The 12,822-nt window shown below is 33.6% G+C and overlaps 1 protein-coding gene across 1 annotated transcript; it reads left to right on the forward strand.

The window, feature by feature from the left end:
- The first annotated feature begins 863 nt into the window (after window positions 1–863).
- LOC149778486 (uncharacterized) lies at window positions 864–11,515 on the forward strand. The gene is made up of 7 exons (XM_089938484.1): window positions 864–1,091; window positions 2,754–2,919; window positions 3,979–4,091; window positions 7,512–7,631; window positions 8,091–8,270; window positions 9,966–10,081; window positions 11,368–11,515. Exons 1-7 carry the CDS (start codon window positions 1,034–1,036, stop codon window positions 11,500–11,502), a joined length of 888 nt encoding a protein of 295 aa, XP_089794610.1. The 5' UTR covers window positions 864–1,033; the 3' UTR covers window positions 11,503–11,515.
- Window positions 11,516–12,822: the final 1,307 nt, after the last annotated feature.

A 12,822-nucleotide genomic window follows, 5' to 3' on the forward strand; every position in this document is an offset into this window, starting at 1 on the left:
AACTAACATCACGCAAAACTTCTAGCCTACAGTATTACAACTGTATCATCCTCTCTTTCCTATTATAACTACTACTACTACTACTGCTATACTACTACTGCTGTTCCTTCGGATACTACTGATAGTATAAATTAATAATTACTACTATTATAGTTACTACTATTATTAATGTTCTTATAATATCATTCATTCATTCATTCATTCATTCATTCATTCATTCATTCATTCATTCCGTGAAAGAGTATCAACAACGGCAAAATAACAACAGTAGATTCTGCTACTTTGCCTTAGTACAGTTTAAATTGCTACTGATGCAAGATCACCAGCAACAAAGATTACTACTGCTGCTGCTACTACTACTACTACATATTGAATGCAATTAATTTATGAACGGGATTTCAATTCTTAATAAAGGAATATCAGCGGGACATCAGAAGGTGCGCGCTGTAGAACTTGTACTAGAGCCGCGTGGAGAGAGAGAGAGAGAGAGAGAGAGAGAGAGAGAGAACATTTACATTTAAATGTATCAAATTTCATGTCATTTTGTACGTCATACGTAAGTTCGTAACTAATAAATAGCAAGTGAAATCGTTTAACGAATTCAATTGTTTTGCCAAGGTATTCTTCTCGGTCCCTTATCAAGCCATCGTCTTTCATGCTTATCTACCGCACGACCGCCCCACAATGTCATTAGCGGGATTTCAGTATAGACGTTCAATTGTACCGAAGTTACACCTACCATAGTTAAGGTGACAATAAAACAACAGAATGAATATGAACTCGTTTTTCAAAACGCTGTTTCTTTCTACACAAAACTAAGAATGACGTAGACTCTACGTAAACATTCCTGAGCCAAAGTAAAATACTACAGATTAAATAATTATTTATGGGAAGAATGTAAGAGATATCACAAAATAAGCTGTTCCAAAATTGTAGGGGAGTAGATGCAGGATATACATTTGTGAAATATGACTAATGATAAAGTTTCATTCACTGGTAGAAAGGCATTCGTTTGAATGCCAAATTATTTTAGATGGAGATGGTTGGAGTGTTGCCGATAACATTGCTTTCGTGTATATTCCAAGTTATAGGTAAGATAACGCTACTACTACTGCTACTATTACTACTGATATTTATAACACCAATGCTGTGTTTAATATCACCGTTTTCAATAGACCAGTTGTGTTAAGAATACTCACAGTTTGTTTATGTGTTGAATTCTTTATAATAATTGTATATTGAATGATTCATGTTGATTATGTATTGAATGCTTTATGATCATTGTGTACTGAATGCTTTGTGATGATTGTGTACTGAATGCTTTTTGAGAATTGTGTACCGAATGCTTTGTGATGATTGTGTACTGAATGCTTTGTGATGATTGTGTACTGTGTGCTTTGTAATGATTGTGTACTGAATGCTTAATATTGATTGTGTATTGAATGCTTTATGATGTCTGTGTAATTAATTCTTTATAATGATTATATATTGAATGCTGTATGTGTATTCTTTATTTATTGCTTTATTATGATTGTACATTGAATGCTTTATGATGATTGTTCATTTAATGCTTTATGATGACTGTGTAATTAATTCTTTATGATGATTATATATTGAATGCTTCATGTGTAGTGTGTATTGATTGCTTTATGATGATTGTGTATTGATTGCTTTATGATGATTGTGTATTGATTGCTTTATGATGATTGTGTATTGATTGCTTTATGATGATTGTGCATTGAATGCTTTATGATGATTGTTCATTTAATGCTTTATGATGACTGTGTAATTAATTCTTTATGATGATTATATATTGAATGCTTCATGTGTAGTGTGTATTGATTGCTTTATGATGATTGTGTATTGATTGCTTTATGATGACTGTGTATTGATTGCTTTATAATGATTATGTATTGATTGCTTTATGATGATTCTGCATTGAATGCTTTATGATGATTGATCATTTAATGCGTTATGATGACTGTGTAATTAATTCTTTATGATGATTATATATTGAATGCTTCATGTGTAGTGTGTATTGATTGCTTTATGATGATTGTGTATTGATTGCTTTATGATGATTATGTATTGATTGCTTTATGATGATTGTGTATTGATTGCTTTATGATGATTGTGTATTGATTGCTTTATGATGATTGTGTATTGATTGCTTTATGATGATTGTGTATTGATTGCTTTATGATGATTGTGTAATGAATTCTTTATGATGATTATACATTGAATGTATACTAAATAAATGTGACGAATATGGGGTATAAAAGAAAATTCTTCCATTATGCATAATTCATTTATTGATTTGTTGAATCAAACGTTAGTTTTATTTCGGTAAGTATCTCATACATTCATTTGAATTATACTGACTGACTGCCATCGGTTCGTTCGTTCTATCATTCATTATTTCGTTAATTAATCAATTCCTTCCTCACTTCCTTTGTTAAGTTGTCCTATGTAATGTTTCTGTTAACATTTCTGTGGTCGTCGTCGTTGTAGTTTTAAAGGAATTCACAATGATTGTTCTGTTGTTAATGGGGTGATTGTAACAAGTAATACTGGCATCAGGAATAGTTACTCGAGCACTGAGAATTATTAAGATGAATTCTCACAAGGACAATATACCATTGTTGTTATTGTATTATTATTATTATTATTATTATTATTATTATTATTATTATTATTAAAATCATCATTGCCATCATCATCATCATCATCATCATTATTATTATTATTCACAGGCGGTACTTGTAACTTTCCTAGCGGATTTCTTGGTACTTGGAAGAGTAGCAACTATGGAACCTTCATATTCGGAACTAATTCCATGTACATGTCAACTGATATAACAGGGAATAGCAAACGTAACTATACCTGTGAGTCTAATTCCGGTACTAAATATGTGATAAGGTACGTGTACTTGTCATAGAGTGAGTGTTATCTATTTATCTATCTATCTATCTATCTATCTATCTATCTATCTATCAGGTATTTTTAATTATGCCTGTGCAGTATTTACGCTTATCGATTCCCTTTCTTTTTACCTATACAAGTTTGCGTGTTTAGGTCGAATCCCTTAAGCTCTGTATGTGATATTTCGGTTTACGAAAGCTGTGTAGCATTTGTTTAGAAAAGAAAAGAAATCAAAATAGATTTATAAAATGGAGAAGTTATATTATTCATCACCTAAAAGTTAAGTACATTGATTTGCAACTAGAATTCTCATTTTCCCTTTAACTCAGGCCGGTCGGGCTGGGTATCGAATATGAGACCCTGCAACAACTGATCTAACGCGGTTCCCTCACTAGTTTGATTTTAGAGCTATATTTCATAAATAAATTTGACCTTAAGTAGTAAACCTGTCAATAGAATGACCAAATAATAGCGAATACTACTTCAGAATATTTCTTAGACCTGAAATCTTTCCCAAACCTGAAACAAGCACGTGAATTTTGTGCATTGCTTGGCTCGAAACGTAGTTTAAGTTCCTATACGCAAGTGCAATCCGTGCAAAACTGTCGTATAGCTGGATATTACCGTATGAGTTATATTAAAACATGGGATAAAACGTCCTTGATGGTAAACTGCACACCAACCAGTTATATCACTTTTTCGCACAGCTAGCACAATCTTCTGACAAAATAATGCTTTGAATTCTTTTTGGTACAGCTGAACTCTTGTTTTCTGTAGGTACTCAAATTTCAGGGATCCATAAATAGCTCGAAACACAAATGTGATAGTTTCAAATTAACAGATAATGCAGGAGTCTCAAATTAAAATAACCCTGAGGACCGCATGAGAGAATTTTCGATGTCCCAAGGGCCGCACCACTATTTCAATATCTCATGACATCTTGTAACGCCAATCATTTTGCGGGTTCAGGATACGGCTTGGCAGGTAGCATGCAGCCCGCCGGCCTCGTGTTCGAGACCTTTCAGATAATGGATATATTTGATGCTCTAATTTCAGAACTACGGATTCATTCTTGCCATTTATCGGGGGGACAACATACTTCTACGCTTATATATGTTTAGACCTGAGAGAGACATCTGCCTACTCATACTATTACTACCAACAGTCAGGTGAGTATTTGAATGTGTAAGCAACAAAAATATTGCAGTCGAAAGTATAAAATTCAGTTCCATTTTGAGCCATAACATGTTCATATTCATTTTTGTCATGAGACTGCAAGCAGCTTGTAGCACATACTATTATTAAACTTGTTTCGTAAAGTATGTACTAATCGAACATACACGTGAAATAGCTCCTATATACCATTACGGATATTTCTCGCATAACACAAATAACTATCGTAATTACTTCCTTTGCAATGAATTTCAGTTATCTCAGGGACAATCTTCCAGTATGAGATCTATACCATATAAGAATTCCAATGGAATTCTTGTGATTCCCAATAGCTCACTTCTCTAGGTAAAACGAAGGAAGGCCTTAAGTGTGTAACTAGGTTTGTTATCAATACACCTCCTGTAAGTGTGTAACAAGATACTTGATCAATACACCTCCTGTAAATGTGGAACCAGATAGGTGACCAATACATCCCCTGTAAATGTGTAACCAGTGTTACGATTATATGGTCTTAAAATAAACAAGAAATAGAAAAACCAGCAAGTTTTGAAAAATTGAAAGTATTACTTATTTCCCTAAAATACAAAGTGAAATAATTACAAATAACCTTCAGTATGGTGAATGAAACTCTAAAGTCCTACAAAAATTTAAATTTTAAAAGTATCGAGTATTCCGAAAGAGCTTCATAGGTATTCCGAATGATGGTCTGTATTGTAATGGGGGGTGGGGGTCTCTACAGATATTATGAACTTCTGAGAGAGTGATAGTTCTAAGGTGAAGTTCTTTGTTGTTTGTAACATGCACAATGGACAGAATGTTGGCATACCTCTATGTTTCTTTCATGTACTATGGATGAAATTTCTTTGGTTATTGTAGAAAGTTTAGATGATCTAAGCACATAGGTAATCAAAATGGCTGCTCCCATGTGCTCGAAAAATCAGCCTGAATTAGTCTAAAGTACACCATTTTTAGCAGTTACTGAAATACGGAAAATTAATTTTGTCTGACTAGACAATACCACTTTCTGAAAGTGCAATGTATGAATTACAAAACATATAAAATGTAAGAGAAGTTAATGGCTCTTTTAAAAAGAAATTACATACTAAATCCAGCAAGTGAAAATGACTAAGCGGAGCTAGCAGTTTTGCGATAAGCGTGCATCTGAAGTAAGGCCAAGCTGTATAATCTATAACTCACACTACACCGATCAATCATACGCCAAAATAATGGGAATTAAAGGTCTTTTAACAATGCCTTAAATATAGAAAGTAGTTATTTTAAATAGCCAGTATAACCAGTGAGGAAAACCGGGGAAATTCATTTTCTCTAAAAAATATAACCTTATGCAAGCACCACCAATGATTATCAACATTATAGAACAATCACTATGATATAAGACCAAAATGTCTTTAAATAATTTACAGTAATTCCATGAGAGTTATAAATCAAAATTGTCTTTCAATGAATCCACAGTAACTCCGTACAGCTATTATTCCAATTAATCTGAATATTTCGAGCACTGTAATTTCAGCGAATGATTAAATTCAAGAAATGAATCAATCCCCTCAATTTTAACTGAAGAACTCCCAAGGTTGGTAGTGCTACTAAAAATGCCTAATTCTACAAAATAATTGCATTGTATAGGTTGTTAAAACGCCATAGATAGATTGTCTTCACATATAATTCAATAATACGATCTCGTAAACAACACCAGCTGTTTAACAATGATTATGTATATATTAGGTCCGCTTGGTCTTTTCAAGAACTCATGTACTTGTCGATTCACATCATGTTTACTTCTACTAATAATATGAGTCAACCTTGGAACTTTATGAATGAATTTACGCACTTGCTACATGGCTCATCTTTGAAGTGCAAACTACGATCATAGGATATTAGTATTAAAACTATTATTGACTAAAACATTGATAACCATAATTTGGAATGATAAGACATACTGTATAGATAGATGTAAAAACATCAGATATGTAACCAATACACCTGTAAGTGTGCAACACGATATGTGACCGATACATCTCCTGTAAGTGTAACGAGATATGTGACCTATACACCTCCTGTAAGTGTGTAACGAGATATGTGACCGATTCACCACCTGTAACTGTGTAACGTGATATGTGACCAATACACCTCCTGTAAGTTTGTAACGAAATATGTGACCAATACATATCCTGTAAGTGTGAAAGGAGTTATGTGACCAATATGCCTCCTGTAAGTGTGTAACGAAATATGTGACCAATATACCTCCTGTAACTGCTTAACGAGATATGTGACCAGTACACATCCTGTAAGTGTGTAAGGAGATATGTGATCAATACACCTTCTGTATATGTGTAGCGACATATGTGACCAATAAACCTGTTAAGTCCGTTAGGAGGTCTGAGACCAATACACCTCCCGTCAGCGTGTAACGACCTATGTGACCAATACACCTGTAAGTGTGTAACGAGATATATGACCAATACATCACCTGCCAATGTATAACGAGATATGTGACTAATACTCCCTTGTAAATGTGTAACGAACAATGTGACCAATACACTTGTAAGTGTGTAACTAGCTATGTGACCAATATACCTGTAAGTGTTTAAGGAGATATGTGATCAATACACCTCTGGTAATTGTGTAACTAGATATGTGTTTAACTAGTTATGTGAGCAATACACCTCAGTCTTTTGACTGAAGGTCACATTACATATGATATTAATTTTAGCGTTGCTAATAAATAATAGGAAAATTTTCCACGAGACAGATGGCGTCCATTTGTTGGGGAGATTACTCTGACTCAAATTTTAAAAAAACCCAACAAATACAAACTATCAGTACGGAATACAAACAAAGCTGTATAAAAAATTGCATATAATTTATCTATACATGAAAACTACGAGATTAATACTTATAAGACGAGTCTCGCATAAGATAACTTTATTTTATTTTAGTTTCTCTTTAATAAAGTTACACATAATTATATCTGATTTTAATGTATAACGTCTTTGCAAAGAACAAATAGCTCACAGCTGAAGATAATTTCTTAAATATTAGATTGTGTTCTTATGGATTTGATGAAATTCTATCACACCTGAAGATCTGATCGAACTGTTTACAAGTGAAGTCTTAATTCTAATAGTTAAGTTTGATGAGGTTATTCGTATATGGAAGATATGAAGGGAAACGAAATTAGAACAGCCAGTTTCGTCTTCATAATTGGAATATTTAAAATAAAGGAAATGACACAGATACAAACTTGTCTCTCGTCAGAGATTTTTTTGTCAGTTTGTTTCTTCTTGCATAGGACAACCGTCAAGAAATCGACAGAATCCTTAGATCTGTTTGTAGATTTGATAAATTTGCCATTGCAGCTATCGCCTACTCTTGTCTTTTGCATGTATATCTTACAGATAAGGACGTTGGCTTCAATTATGAAAGAGCGAAAGCTTTCAATACCACAGGGATTTCACTAAATGCCGTTTGCGAGACGACAGTAGATGTAACAGAGTATCACGTTATGGTGAAAGAAGGTACGTTTTTCTCTTGTCTTTTATTTGACAAGAAATGGTTTCAATCACCAAAAAATAATCATTCCCATGTATTTTTGACGTAATTGATATTTGTGGTAAAATTAATTTTCAAGCCATTGATGACATAACATAGCGTAGATACCATTCCGAAAGGTCACATCAGAATATTATAGAAAACAAACAAATAATTCTTCAATATCTTTCCAGTTTCTTTGTTTGAAGTGGATAACTATATCATTACCAGATAATTATATATAGTTAACTATGCATGTATGTATGAATGTATGTATGTATGTATGTGTGTGTGTGTGTGTGTGTGTGTGTGTGTATGCACATGCATGCATGTATGTATGTATGTATGCATGTATGTATGTTTTGTATTTGTGTGTACATTTTTATGGCAATTATATAATAAACAGTTTTATTTTATTTTCTAACAAGTTGATTCATTTCTTCAAGGTTTCGGCAAAAGCGTGCAAGTTACTTGTCCCGATATTTTCCTGGGAGTGTTTTACTACAACTACAATGACACGACAAGTTCTTATTGTAACGGTGTATCAAGATTGGATGTCTGTAACAACAACAAAACGACATTAATATTCAACTACACACTCTGTTCACAGAGGGTGGGCTTCTCAGGTGTGTACAACCTAAGTGTTTAATGTAATTGGTGTTCACAGAGGGTGGGCTTCTCAGGTGTGTACAACCTAAGTGTTTAATATAATTGGTACTCAGAAGAGGTGGGCTTCACAGGCGTGTACAACCTCAGTGGTTGATTAAAATTGGTTTTCAGAGACCTGGGTTTTCAGGTAGATGCTCAATGATAAACATAAAGAGTCATGTTTAATTATTTAAAATTGCGATGAAAAGACTGCAAACAGTATATATTACCTGTTCATATTACAACATTTTTCGAGTTACAAGGTAGGATAATTCTGAGATGAAGACATCTTTCCGCTTCTGCGTACTTTCTTACTAAAATAAATTGCACGGTTGATTTTGTTGCTTGCTCGTTCGCATACCTTTTATTTGTTTGTTTGTTTGAAGTAACAAGTGCAATGTTTGGAATCTTCTTTTATCACATAGTTGATGCACTTAACATACAGTGTTTTGCGGTTCAATATATTTGTATAAGACAAAACATTAACTTATCACTCTATGTGGATCTGTTTGGTCCAAATAAGCCAATGAAAATCTTGCACAGTATTTCCATTATTGATTGTCTACGACCGCGATAATTTTCCTTGCGCAGTCTTATGGAACCATCTTAAATGATTACTATTTACAATACTGCGACTGTCATTCCAATCGGTAGCCCAAAGGATATTGCAAAAAATGGTTACGTGTATCAGAATAGGGCCAAGTTACCATACGCAGAATTTTATTAATGCCTAGCTTAAGCTAGAACATGAGTGTATATCTACTACCACACGGTATATATTTTTTACCCCACCCCCAAGACACGCGTTGTTTAAATATCAAACTATAGGAGTAAATAAATTCATCTCGCATATGAAAGTAATCTCTGGTCTCCCAACTGACAGAAAGCTATTCAACCACAGCATTCTTTCAAACCAAATAAGGCAAGTATCCAGTCACACAAAGCATTAAATGTGTATCACTAGACTCAACGACACCAATACGCTTGATTTAATACAATTTCTGCATCCAGCATCACAAAAATATCCATCAACTGGAATGCTACTTTTTTCTGTCATATCCAATATTCAATATGTGGTGAATAGCCGTTATGGAATCGATATATATTTCGGCAGAAACGTAGTGGACAGTCTCATCAAAGTCCATATAGATGATGCACTAACTACTCCAGCTGACCTGACCTGAGTAGACAGTGTGAAATCACACAGAACTTTCTTTTGATTTTCGAAGGACAGTTACACTTTGAATAATAATTTGCACCCACCCCCCAAGAAAAGCAAACACCCCCCCAGACAAACTAACAAACAAACAAACAAACAAAAACCCAACTAGTAAGCAACTTTTAAATGTTGCATTTTATCACGCACAAGAATTGACAGATGTAGCCTCTGAACCAGAATGAAATGACATGCCGAAGGTAATTCTTCTATTTTCTATCTAAACTCTTTCCACTTAAAAAAATGTGATAAACAGAGTGCTTGTTTCTCTTAAGTCTAAGGTGTGCAAAGATTTAGTTTTATTCAGTTTTATTGTTTTCAAAAAATTTATAATAAACGGAGATGATTGTGATTACGATGTCGATCATTCTTCTTGTTTTATTATCATCACGATGATGATGATGGTTATTATTGTTATTTTTATTATTATTATTATTATTATTATTATTATTATTAGCTGGTGGAATAATGGGATGTATTGCATCGGTCATAAGTGGGTCCAATACTTACTTGACAACATATAATCAAGATTCAACAGTTGATGGGTCTACAACTACTACATTCGCTTGTTTTGTAAGTATTTTTAAACCTTCAAGCCTTACTCAGCAGTCAAAGTTTGATAGGTTTTATACATACATACATATACGCATACATACATACATGCATACATACATACATACATACATACATACATACATACATACTCCAGATGAAAAATATAATTGCTTCCTTGGTACATAATTGAGCAGCCTAGGAATCAGTCACAATTTAGCATTCTATCCAAATGGTTCGACGTCATAAAGCCTGTGACAGTGTGTCAACTATTGCAAAGAAATAATGTTATAATAACAGGTAGTTATTGATATATTTAATGATACAATTTTCGGGAAGATATTTTTAGAAATCTGAGGAACATATTTAGTATAAACCGTTGATAAAATCAGGACATAGTACCTTAAAAATCGGAATACCCTTTTTCAGTAGAATTTCGCTTTCGCACATCTAGCCCTATGTTCGTACGTGAAAAATTTAAGAAAAATTTGCTAAGTATCACTACCGTTAGCTCCAAGTTGTTCGACTCCTATCGGAAAGAGAGGAGGATATTCTGATTGTCAGTCAATTATTTGCCGATCGGAATATATTCAATCCTTTTAATGACATACTTCTCGCAGTGAGTTTACTCCCCTTACAACTTCCCTTAAAAATCGGAGAACAACAGTGTCCCTCAAGCTGGCAACTCCCTGAATATCTTTTTGCCTTGCTTTCGAAGCTAAGTTAAAAAAAAAACAACAAAGCAAATAAAATAGAACGTGAAACTCTTAATCTAGCAGATCTATCGCTGACATAGTATAATTACACCAATTTTACATTATAAACATTATCATTCAAATAACAGAATGGATGTTTCAAAGCGAGTCGGATTCAGGGATCAGATATTTTTTGCAAGCGTTGGCGTTTTGCATGCTGTGATGTACAGGAAGCAGTTTGCTGGGACGGGAAAGGCTAACGAGGCTAATGCTAAACAATGCAAGTGCTGATCTTCCTGACAGCGGCAGAATGGTCTGAGTATGGTCTGATTAACAAAGTGAAAATTCACTGTCTGACAATATTTTAATCAATTGACAGGAGACAGAAACACCTTTGAAGCGTGCGTTACCTAGAACATTTTAAACAGTGTAATCTGCTGAACAACACCAGCAACACTAACCGCTAACCTTCTATTGGAACTAATTCATATATATATATATATATATATATATATATATATATATATATATATATATATATATATATATATATATATATATTTTTTTTTTTTTTTTTTTTTTTTTTTTCTTTTTTTTTTCTACATTTGACAGGCTGCGACAACAGTGGGATCTTCTGTAGTGGCCAGTATAAAACAAACTGAATGTAGCCTCAACCAGAGTCCTACAACCTTACCAACCGGAGGAGGTATCCTTCTGCTGACAGCAAACTGTAATTCTTGTTTATAACCTGTAATTCGGTCCTTTACATGTTTGTCACCATCTTATCCGAAATGCAGATGCTAAAATGTTTTGCTTGTAATTTTTTCAATTATTAAAATACCAGAAAACAGATGCAGAATAACTGTGAATCACATAATTTTCGTGGGCATCTGGTTTGTTTTGGATTGGATTTCGTAACTGCAATAAATGAAAATCAAGACCTCTAGATCAATAACCCTTGTCTGAAAACAACAGCACCACGAATTCAGGCATTGAAGAATTTTTGTTTTCTTAGTAAAACCAAGATGTCCTCAAAGATAGTTGAAATTCCCAGTGCAACCTTGAATTTCTGGTAAGAAAAACGGGTACTACTGGACGTCGTACCCGTTTAAATCATGTACTCTGTTTGGACAATTGCCTGGTAAAACTAATATGAACCAACCGCTCAGACCTTTTGTTGTGAAAAACCGATGTGTTATCAATAATTGTGTCATGCTGAAAAATAAACCCACCAGCCAATATGCAATTGTCTTTGTATATTTGATATGAGAAACATTTAGTCATCAGTTTACACAAATATTATTAACTTTTTGTTTTATGCACTCAGCAATTATTGTATGAAAAAGCAGTGACAGATATGTTTAGCTAAACGTTTCTATGTAATATTCCTTAACTAAAGATTTATAAAATGCTCACTAGCCGAAACATTTTTAAGTGGTTCTGTATTGTCGGAACACTGATCTATGCGCAAATATCTCCAAAAAGGTAAATTTTCCCAATGTTTCAGGTTACCTTTTCTTCTGTCAATTCATATGCAATCAAGGATGAATTAGCTCTGAATCATCGAGAGGAATGCAGAACGAAATTATAAAATTATAAATCATTTCTCGGCGTAATTTATCAATTACCAAAATGCAAATTAATATTCTGTACTAAAACATGTAGGTAATAATCTTTGCCTTACAAGATACGGTTATGTAATCAAGCATTCTTTTATTTATTTTACAGATACATGTAAGTTCAACAGGAACGGAAAAAAGAAAGCTAAGGGAAGTCGAGATATATGTAAAATCAATAAATGTTTCGTGTCTTTGACTACATGTATTGACTCTGTATTAATCAGTGAGCCTTTTCTTATCCATGTCAAGATTATATTAATCGAATGACAATGTCTTACCCATGTCTAGTCTCTGTATTAATCGAATAGCAATGTCATACCCATGTCGAGACTATATTAATTGAATAACAATGCCGTACACATGTATAGAGTCTGTATTAAACGAATAGCAATGTCTTACCCATGTCTAGACTCTGTATTAATCGAATAGCAATGTCTTACCCATGTCT

Source organism: Sinohyriopsis cumingii, chromosome 17 (assembly GCF_028554795.1).
Source record: "Sinohyriopsis cumingii isolate HCF-2022 chromosome 17, ASM2855479v2, whole genome shotgun sequence".
In the NCBI taxonomy this organism is placed as follows: Eukaryota; Metazoa; Mollusca; class Bivalvia; order Unionida; family Unionidae; genus Sinohyriopsis; species Sinohyriopsis cumingii.

Excerpts from the sequence above, each read along its gene's own strand:
- LOC149778486 (XM_089938484.1), top strand. The coding sequence starts at position 1,034 with ATGGAGATGGTTGGAGTGTTGCCGATAACATTGCTTTCGTGTATATTC. Across the intron at positions 2,920-3,978 it reads GGTACTAAATATGTGATAAG|AACTACGGATTCATTCTTGC; the intron begins GTACGTGTACTT and ends CTCTAATTTCAG. Across the intron at positions 8,271-9,965 it reads ACAGAGGGTGGGCTTCTCAG|CTGGTGGAATAATGGGATGT; the intron begins GTGTGTACAACC and ends TATTATTATTAG.